The sequence below is a fragment of the Diplotaxodon limnothrissa genome, linkage group LG18 (genome assembly GCF_057381915.1).
Source record: "Diplotaxodon limnothrissa isolate DT_005_m linkage group LG18, D_limnothrissa_male_GT1.1, whole genome shotgun sequence".
In the NCBI taxonomy this organism is placed as follows: Eukaryota; Metazoa; Chordata; class Actinopteri; order Cichliformes; family Cichlidae; genus Diplotaxodon; species Diplotaxodon limnothrissa.
In genome coordinates, this window is record NC_140613.1 from 32,021,356 (window position 1) to 32,032,045 (window position 10,690).

Here is a 10,690-nt window from a genome sequence, read left to right on the forward strand (position 1 = left end):
TTTGCTTGCTCAGCTGTTTATAGCTGACCACTCTCCTTAAGGTTATAAGATTTTATAGACTGCTCAACCCTTGGGGAAAAAATCGGTAACTTTAATGGATTGTCTGCCAAAAGTTCCATCTAGTAATTCGATGATATCTTATAAGGAATATGACCATTGATTTGGGTCTTTCGTCTTGTCATCCTTGAGCATGGGATTTTACCATTTTCAACATTTGAGCAGCCTGCAGCTGTGTTCTGATTTTCAGCCCTACTTGTCACCGCTGTCTGTTAGTGTCTCGGCTTTCCTCCACATTTTCCTTGTCATTCCTGTCAGACTGTCTATCCTTCACCTCATCAACACATTGCACCATTCCCTCGTCAGTTTGTGGGGCACCAGTTGTGACCTCCACTGTTTCCTGCTGCATTACTTGCAGGTTGCTTGTGACCAGTTCCCTCAGCCCCTTGTTTCCCTAGATCACTAGGTGTCTGCTATTTGCCAGCAGCATTGGCTACAGCACTATGTTGTCAACCTGAGCATGAGCATGAATGCAGGGTGAGCATGTTCCTAAAATGTAGTCCTAGCTTCCCAAACTCAATCAGCACCTTTATGCACTCTTTCACTCAAACTCCCAACATGCAGTGCAGTAAGGAGAGGACATCAGATACATGTTACTCTTCAAAAGAGTTTTCACATGCCTTTCACACCTTCAAAGTTCTTCCAGTGATCTAATAATGAACTTTCATGAAGTTCTTGGAACTAATAAAAAGACTATATTTTTATATTCCTACTATGGTTCAAGCTCCAAAAACACTCTTCCTTGGTTAATGCCATTGGAAATGGACAGTGGAAGATTAACCAGCAACACCAGTCATGTTATTAGTGGCCTGTTCTCAGCGATATAAAACACATGCCACCTGCAAATCAAGAACCAAACACCCTATGAGTGCAATAGTTGTAAGTATACAGTGGGCTTTGTGAAACCTTTAATTTTATGAAAACATTACTTTCAGCTACCTTCTTATTCACAAGGGGTTGTAACCCCAAGCAGGCAGCTCCACATGTTTGATTTGTTACATTTTTTACACCAGATACTGTTTGTGACAAAACCTGGTCCCAGAATCAAACCGGGAATCTTCCACTTATTAAGCACATGTGTAAACCACTACATACACAATGGAGGCATTAACTTGAAATTGTATGAACGGTACGAAATCCAACCAACCATCTTTGATTGGAGGCACTTGGCTAAAAATAAATTAAATAAAATATGACAGTAAGAGCCATTAAATTTACATTTAAAGAGCGCCATAAGAGCCAGTCCTATGACTAATAAAATTAAATTAATCACTGAGCTACGTTTACAGGAAACACAACAAATTTACTTACAACCATACATGTACTATCTATATTATTCTGTAGATTATGTACAAATACGTACACATGTGACATACAGGTAAAGTGCTTGCAATGTACCCATCTCAACAATGTACACATGTAACGTGCATGTAATATACATGTAATCCCTGTAACATTTACCATGTAATCCCTATAACATACACATATAATGTATATGTAATGCACACACGAGGTACAGATCATTTAAACAATGTACCCATAAAATGTACATGTACCCTACACATGTCTAAACTTGTAAATGTAACATACATATAATGGATATGTATAAAGTGTGTAATGTGTAAGGTACACATAATATTGTCATTGATTTTGAGATCAGCTGATCACAGTGTACACCTTTAAAGCATCATCAGCCAGCGATTCTTCCTGTATTGACCAATCTGAAACCAATATTCATATAAAATGTCCTCTCAGTTCTTCTCTACCTCCTGACCACACTATGCTCATTGCTCATGCTCGCTGACTCATGCTCATTCATGTTCATTTCAAAAGTGCTGAATGGAGTTTAGGTGAATCAAATTCTTCTACACCAAAAAGGCTGAGCTTTTTTCTTTTCTTTTCTTTAACATATTATGTCACAATTGAATTGCTATGTTGAAACGGATAAACACAGAATGCCGTGTGGAAAACATTTCTTTACTCAAAGGCAGTTTGGAGAGGACAGAGGGTCAAGATGAGGTCAGTCAAGAAAAGTTTGAAGCAATCCTAAAGCACCTGCGGCAAAAAGCCCTTCAGACTAAACAAACGTCAAAAGGATAACATCTAGACAGGTGCAAAATGAGCCGGGGGGGTTCAGACAGCTCATCCCAGCTGAACTGATAACAGTCCTTAACTTCCACTATGAGAATGGGAAGAATTATATAGGGGTCTTAATCTGGCTTTCTCTCTTCAGGCAGGTAGTGAATCTGTGGCACCCAGACAAGTTCAGAGAGGATCATGTTTAATCTTTCGCTGTATATGTAGGCATACTGTGTTTTCTTTTTCAAACAAGGAGTTCCTTTTCATACTAAAAAAATTATAAAGGGATAAAATATTTCTTTCAGTAAATTTTACAGATTTTTTTGGATTAAATTCCGCATGATTTGATGATTTATTTATTTATTTATGTGAAGAAAGTTAAAGGTCAGCAGTCACTCATACTTTAAAGATGAAATCGTGTTATCTGGTTAAAACATGTGATTCATTGTGAGGACAGATGTTTCCATATTTTCATAAGACAAAACAGCGGAGTAAATACTCAACATCTTTCCCAAAAATGAGAGATCGTAGATTAGCACATGTCGTATTTAATTAAGTTTCCACGTTTTTGTCTCCCCCCCCCCCCCCCATCCTCACGCATGCTCAGTGTCTATCTTCGGCTGATTCACAGCAGCAGCAACGTTGGAGATCCAGCGGTCCGACAGCACATGGATCCCCAGTGAGAACCTAGAGCTCTCCGGCCAGGAGGGGTAAGACTGCGTCCTTCATTGCTTGTAAAGTCGGTTACAGCAAAAGAAGGAGGCTGTGAGGAAAGAGAAAGATCACCGTAGCTGAAGTGCGATGGAGAAAAAGTGTGAAATGGACTGAGAGGCTCCATGGCCGCGATGACTCACTGGTGTTCAGTGCCGGCGGTTAGTTTGCGTCTGTGAGTTGAAATGACCGTTTAGAAGAAAATGTCGGCAGTGAGATTGAGGGCGACCTTTTTTCTTTTCCCGTTTCAATGTGAGCATTCAATGAATTTGAAATCATATTTCCTGCATCGGTGTACTCCAGTAAATAGCCTGTTGCATTCTTTTTAGCATTATAAGAAACGGTCAGATAAAAAGTGTGTGTTTTTTTGTTTTTGTTTTTACTTGTCTGGAAAGCTGAGACAAGCTTACTAGCACCATGGACAGCTCCTTGTTTTAACGACCCTTTTGATTATGTAGGCCATACTATTAAAAACAACAACAACAACAACAACAACAACAGTAGTAAGAACAGTAAGCAAGGTCAATAGTGTTCAATTCTGATTTTAACAATAAGTGTTTAGTTGGGTTAAACCAGGCTGCTGGTTTACTGGTGGTTACAAGGGTATTTAAAAGTAGAATGGGAGGCAGAGCCTTCAGCTTTCAGGCCCCTCTTTAGTGGAACCAGCCCCCAGTTTGGTTTTGGACAGACACCCTCTCTACTTTTAAGATGAAGCTTAAATGTCTTTTTTGATAAAGCTTATAGTTAGGGCTGGATCAGGTGATCCTGGAATCTGCCTTAGTTATGCTGCAGTAGGCCTGGGCTGCCGGGGGCTTCCCATGATGCACTGAGTATTTCTTCTTCACCTTTTTTCACTTTTCTCTCGCTGTCATTGCTATTCTCTGGCTCCCTTCCACTGTCTTCCACCCCTCACCTCCAACTGTTCACAGCAGATGGCCGCCCCTCCCTGAGCCTCAGGTTTCCTCCTGTTAAAAGGGAGGTTTTTTTTCTTCCCACTGCCCCCAAGCACATGCTCATAGGTGTTTAAGTGATTGTTTGGTGTTTTCTTTCTACTATTGTATTTATATATTTTATATAAATAAAGCTGAATTGAATTGAATCTTAGAACTTATAATGAAGAATATCAGTGGACTTCCACGTACGTAGAGGACTGCTTTGTCAGTTTTTGTTAAAAAGTTTTCATTGAGCCTTAGGTCTCAGTCAGACAGCACTAGAGACCAGTCAGTGAATCCCTGACAACTGCTCTGGGGAAAAATGTCTATTTCCCAACACGTTGCTGAAGGTTTAGTCACAAATAGGGTGATGAACCAAAAACCTCCTTGTGAGTGCTTTTATCACATTGCTGCACTTGCCTGTAGTGTTTATGGAAAATGGCCACTTGTCTCCAAACACTCGCTGATTAACCACCAAGTGGTACTGAAACTTGAAAAATGCAACAAAAACCGGAGAGCCTTCAAAGTAAAAGTTGGGCCTTAGAACTGAAACTACTATGTTTTAAAAGCCCTGCACATACCATTAACCACCACAACGAGACAATCCTTTAACTCTGCTTTCAGTGTCTAGTTTTAGTTTAGCCCTTTAGCTTTATTCATTGAGGACCATCTCGGGGATGCCCTCTTCTCCACCTCTGGCTTTATTATAGGCAATTTCAGCACAGTGGGATTAATCAGAAGTGGCTCCCGTAGCTCTGACCTTACTAGTGCTTCAAAGTGTTCCTATTTAAAATTACTAGAGTATCAGTGTTTTAAAATGTAATTAACCAAAACGAACAAACAGTAAACTTTGAGTTATTGTGTTATGAGTGGCTTTTTTTTTTTATCTTAAAGCATAGCTGAATTATTGAGCAGTGGTGAATGAACTACTGAGCTCCCTTACATAAATAAAAACACCGTTAGCACTGTCCTGCAATCAAAATTTTGCTAATGTAAAATTAAACTTCCCAGTATTCCAAATGTAGATAAAAATTTTTAAATATAAGCGCTCCAATTTTATACACTTGTTTATCATTAGATTTTTAATACTGCATCAAGTCAGACATGGTATTTTATAGCATTATAATTAATATTGCAACACGAAAAAGTGGGATAATAATAAATAACCAGTAACTATAGTTGTTATGTGAGTATATTATGAGATAAAAGTATGCCCTTGTATACAGCCCCACAATGTTTCTGTTTCAATGTTTCTATGCATACACCATGTATATAGTTTACTCACATATATGTATACATATATATTGCTTTTTTCCCATTTCTATATTGTTTCCTTTACTTTTGCACCTTTGTGGTCCACCTACTCAGTTTCGCTGTGCAAGAAACTGCACAATGACAATAAAAGCTCAAAAGTCTAAAGATGCTGCCACAAATGTGAAGGTTAGTAAATGTAATTGGTTTGTAATCACTGCTCTGCAGACACATTTAAAAGTAAAGGTGGAAATAAAAATATGTATTTGTTATTTTCTGAATTTGTGTTTTAGGGGGCTCATACGTCTAACTATCTCAACTTTACAATCAATTAAGGGTAATGTTCCAGTGAAAGATAAAACAGGGTATCAAACCATAGAAATAGACCCTTGGCTGGCAAAGTCTTCCCTTATTGAATTGTTTATTTGAAAGAAAATGTAGGCAAATGCTTTGCAAAACCCTTTTTCTCAGTGCTTTACATAGGATAAGATAAAAACATGCTGCGCATCATGTTCAGCTCCAGCATGCTTTCTTTGTGTCTTAGTTTTATTTTTATCATATCAACTTACAGCTATAAAGACACCAAACAGAGATGTGGTATATTGGATCACTTTTGTTAGTAACTCATTATTTTCAGCTTAAGCAGCAAAGGAAGGTAATAATGTAACATTACCTGAACAGGAAGTTCTTTCCGTCATTTGGTCATTTCAAATTTAGTCATCAGGATTGATACTGCAGTCGGATTAGACCGCTGCTGTGCTACAGACTGAGTTCTGGCGTTTGTGCACAGCTCAGGGAAACAGTTTGAAGAATGAAATAAATCAACCCAACAGCCTTAGGAGAATAACAACAGAGGGACATGAATACAGTGTACACGCACTTGCATATGTGTGACTCATCCGTGGGTGGTGATAGAGTCACCTCAGGGCCGCGGTGGCCGTCAATCGTTCACATGCGGCAACAATAACTGGGGCAACCTGAAGACACGGGTGAAGGATTTATGACGAGTCTCTGCAGGGAGGGAAGGTTTTTATTGCAGGGAATCCATATTCAGCAGATAAACAATGTCTGTGTTCACAGCCAGGCAGCTGATATGTACACAAATCAGTCTGTTCAGAAGTACGGCTGGCTGTGTATCACCATTCTTATCGTATGAATTTCTATCTTTATTGTAGGTGTACAAGGAGAGAGATGGCTCTGTGCTCCGAGGCCTGTGCTTCTGGCTCAGGAGGAGAATCCTCCGGCAGTGAGGTGAGCTGCGCTAACACCGGTGATCATTCTGATCTGATTACAGCTGAAGTAGTGATTTTGGAGTTAGGCAGATGACAGGAAGCTCTCATAAAGAAAATGTTTGCGTGAAAGTCACTGTAACAATAACAAAGTTGTAGCAAAAATAGTCTGAACATACCTGCTAATTACTTTGGCACTGTGACTGATGGATTGATAACTATATCTTGGAAACTAAGATAAATTAAAATATATACCAAACAAGTTGGCTCTACTCTGAGCCCATCACAGATGGCCGAACTTCTCACCCTATCTCTAAGGGAGAGGCCAGCCACCCTTCGGAGGAAGCTCATTTCTGCCGCTTGTATCCGCGATCTCATTCTTTCGGTCACTACCCACAGCTCGTGACCATAGGTGAGGGTAGGGTTGCAGATCGACCGGTAAATAACCTTAGAGATAAAGTGAGGAGTGGCCCTCTCTTTACCACGACGGACCAGTACAGCGTCCACATCACTGTAGCTGCAGCACCGATCCGTCTGTCAATCTCCCGCTTCCTTCTCCCGTCACTTGTGAACAAGACCCCAAGATACTTAAACTCTTCCACTTGGGGCAAGAGCTCGTCCCTGACCCGGAGTGGGCACTCCACCCTTTTCCGACTGAGGACCATGGCCTCAGATTTGGAGGTGCTGATTCTCATTCCCACCGCTTCACACTCGGCCGCGAACCGTTCCAGTGCAAGCTGGAGGCCATCACCTGATGAAGCCAACAGAACCACATCATCTGTGAAAAGCAGAGATCAGATGCTGAGACCAACTAAGCGAAAGCCTTCCGCCACTTGGCTATGCCTAGAAATTCTGTCCATAAAAATTACGATGATTCATGTGTTTATTTCAAATGTGATTTTTTTTCTCTCGTTTTGGTCACAACTTCCTTCCAGGCAGGTTCAAGCTGTCTTCGTTTTGGGGTTCGTTCCTATCTGCACCACTTCTATGAAGAGTGCTCCTCCTCCATGTGGGAGAGAGACCCGGAGGATCGGGGGTTCGTCCAGAGGTCAGCCCTGTGGTGGAACTCAGCAGTCTGGAAGGTAAAGCTACTGTTCTCTGTACATACCATGACATGGTTTTCAAATGTTTCCTGTGGCACAATAAAGTGCTACATTTCCTCTTTTACTGTGTTTCTGGTACTAAAATTTTAATTCCAAAAATAATATTGATAATATTAACTTGACCTCGGATCATTATATGACTCACAGCTGCATCAAATAATTCAGGGGATGAATTCTTTTATGAGGCTTACGGTGTAAAAAAAAATTAGATGTGGTCCTTTCACAGCTAAATCCATGAAAAGTTAAAATCAATATACATTTTTACTTCATTGGCTTTTCAGTCGAATTGACTTTTGAGTTCTTCCACATAAAACTGGACAGCCCTCGTCTTCACACATTGATGCCCTTGTCACTGTCAGCCCCGTGGTGCCCTGAGGAGTGAATGTGTCACCTCTGTGACACATGGTGCCTCTTACTGGCAGTTTGCAGCTGCCAGCAGTGAGCTTCACTGGTGTAATAACTCTGCAAAGTGTCTATATTGTTTATATTTATATATTTAGGTATAATTACAGAAATTAAACCATCATTACATATTTTCACAACTGTGGCCAAATGCTATGTACATGGGCACTTTATTTCTGCAATACTAGTTAGTTTCTCGTATAAACTGATGCTTTAGATCACAGGTGTCAAACTCCAGTCCTCGATGGCTGGTGTCCTGATACTTTTCCATGTGTCCCTGCTGCAACACACCTAAATATATTTACTAGGTCATTAGCACGACTCTATAGAACTTGACTGCATGCTGAGGTGGTAATTCAGCTATTTGATTCATGTTACAGCAGCTCGTGAGTGAATGAACATGGTGCAATAAAAGTATTTTTAGAAGTACATTTTTCCAAACTCTTACATTTACGTACATTTATTTAAATTTACTTAAGTAGGGTTAGGGGTTACCAGGGACACATTTAAAAGTTTCAGGACACCGGCCCTCAAGGACTGGAGTTTGACACCCCTGCTTTATATCCTTCAATAACATTTCTGCTGGGCTAAGGTCATTGGTTTGACTCCTTCCTTTAAAAGCAAATGATTTATATATCATTTATTTTTTTTATTCAGGTATCAGATAAATGTCTGGACATTTTTAATTACAACATGCTAGTAAACTTCATAAAACTGATTGTTCCATTGATAACAAGCTGTCAGACTTAGCATAATGAGCCCAAATCATGACACTACCTCCACCATAGATGGTTTCATAGATGATATAAGGTTGTCATGTTGTAATCGTGTGTTTTCTAATCTCTTGAGCCTTCCTATTTAATCCCGGAGGTTCTATTTTGGTCTGACGTGTCCCATAAAATATTTTTTCCAACAGCCTTCTGGCTTCTCCAGGTGACCTGTAGTATTATTGTTGAATGTGATTCTGATGTTGGACTGATAAAAATGATTAGCTAGTGTTTAAAAAGGCCTTTTGCTGTTTAGCTGTTACCCTGGGCTCCTTTGTGACTTTCAGTTGATCTTGATCTTGCTGGTTCGTATACATACAGGGAAAAACCCAACAATCTTATGACCCCCTTTGGCAACAGTGGGAAGGAAAAACTCCCTTTTAACAGGAAGAAACCTCCGGCAGAACCAGGCTCAGGGAGGTGTGGGGCCATCTGATTGCTCGGTTGAGTCCAAAGTCTCCATCTATTAAAATCGATTAAAATTTGGCATACGTCCACAAGGGTCTTCAAGGTCAACGTAATAATTTCAAAAACTAACAAAAAATTTGATGCTTACAAATTTGGTGTGTTTTGTCAAAATATAGAAAGTACTGTATTATTGTTTCAAATATCATATTTGACCTCTGACCTTTCCTTCAAGGTCAGTAGGTCGATCTGAAGGTCAAAAAGATAATAATGATATTTACTATTTAAAATTATGTCTCTTACTGCCATTGTTTGTATGGCCGACATATAGACTTATAGGGGGTGATATATGAGGATTCCTAGTATCATGACACATTGGACCTCCGATGTCACTTTTTTCTTTCATATTCACCCCAAAATGTGTTACATCTTTAAAGAAAGTATTGTCAAGAGAACGAGAATGAGCTGGCTATGTACTTAGAAATCAACTGTAGAATCATTATCTGATAAGCCGAAGCCGATGTCCATTTATTTATCTATTATTTTTCTTCATTACCTACTCCTACATAATGTTTGTGTAATTAAAGCATTCATCCATCATGCTGTCCTTTTCTAATTTTTAGTGCACTGCAAACATGTTAAAGCACAAAGGAAAGAAAGCACAATACTATTCCCTTAAAAGTAAATGTTGCCCAGAGAGTAAGCTGCCTTGGCAGAGGTTTGTGCTCTCAGGGTTGTATAATTTTGCATCATTTTCCCAAATACACGAATGGCCAAATATTATACTTTTTTAATCATTGTTTTTCTTCTACTTTGAGGTGAAATTCTGCTGATGTTTCAGGTTGAAAATGCAGAAACTTCTCTCTGCGACTTTACTCATATAATGTAGTGCATACAGTGCATTTTTAAGCTTCATGATGAACAGCAGTCATGTGCTGGTATTTGTAAAGCAGCGGGATTCCAGGTCAGCACGTGTGGCAATTGGGATTTTTCTGCATTACAAACAACAAAATGACCTTTCTTAACAAGTAGTGAAGAGCACTGAGCAAACAGGGCCACCTATACAAAAATTAAATAGCCATATCTGCAAAAAATGACCACCTCAGCTTCCTTTCTTTACCCTGTCTACCCTTAGGTGTCCTTGGCCCTGGGTGTCCTCATCTTGACTGCAGGTATTGCCACACTGTCGGTCGGCTACTCCACTCCTCCCAAAATCGAGTCGTTCGGAGAGGGAGATCTGTTCTTCGTGGACACGCAGGCCATCAGCTTTAACAAGGGGCTGCATTTCAGCGCCGCAGCCGGGATTGGGCTCTCCTGCCTCGGCTCTGCCCTGGCTGCAATGGGGGTTGTTGTTTGGATCCTCCCCAAGGCCAACTTGAAAGAGAGGCTGTCCCACAGACCAGGGGGAGTGGAAGGGAGAAGAGAGTGTGGGTCAAAGTGGAGGGGCTTTAAGGATGTTAGGGATGTGGTCACTAAGCCACCTGGTTCAGAGGAGGGGAAGGTGCCCTTTACTTTGTCGAAGGTGGAAAATGTGCAGCCCGCTTCTTAAAAAAGATCACGACTGAGCTATAAGGCTTTTGTTCTAGTCCTGGGGCCTTTTTTTTTTTTTGCATGGTCTTAACTTCTTGTCTTACCTCTGTCAAAGGAAATGTGTTATTTCAACATGCAGATTGTTCAGATGGAGGCTGTTTTGTCACCTCAGTATTACAGTTAGACCCCTGCAGTTTGATTGGATTGGACTGGATTGGATTGAC

At 40.3% G+C, this 10,690-nt stretch overlaps 1 protein-coding gene across 1 annotated transcript; it reads left to right on the forward strand.

The window, feature by feature from the left end:
- The first annotated feature begins 6,218 nt into the window (after window positions 1-6,218).
- Window positions 6,219-10,485, forward strand: nrsn1l (neurensin 1-like). The gene is made up of 3 exons (XM_085379022.1): window positions 6,219-6,281; window positions 7,195-7,341; window positions 10,072-10,485. Exons 1-3 carry the CDS (start codon window positions 6,222-6,224, stop codon window positions 10,483-10,485), a joined length of 621 nt encoding a protein of 206 aa, XP_085235148.1. The 5' UTR covers window positions 6,219-6,221.
- The last annotated feature ends 205 nt before the right edge of the window (window positions 10,486-10,690 follow it).

Excerpts from the sequence above, each read along its gene's own strand:
- nrsn1l (XM_085379022.1), top strand. The coding sequence starts at position 6,222 with ATGGCTCTGTGCTCCGAGGCCTGTGCTTCTGGCTCAGGAGGAGAATCC. Across the intron at positions 6,282-7,194 it reads GAGAATCCTCCGGCAGTGAG|GCAGGTTCAAGCTGTCTTCG; the intron begins GTGAGCTGCGCT and ends ACTTCCTTCCAG. Across the intron at positions 7,342-10,071 it reads GGAACTCAGCAGTCTGGAAG|GTGTCCTTGGCCCTGGGTGT; the intron begins GTAAAGCTACTG and ends GTCTACCCTTAG.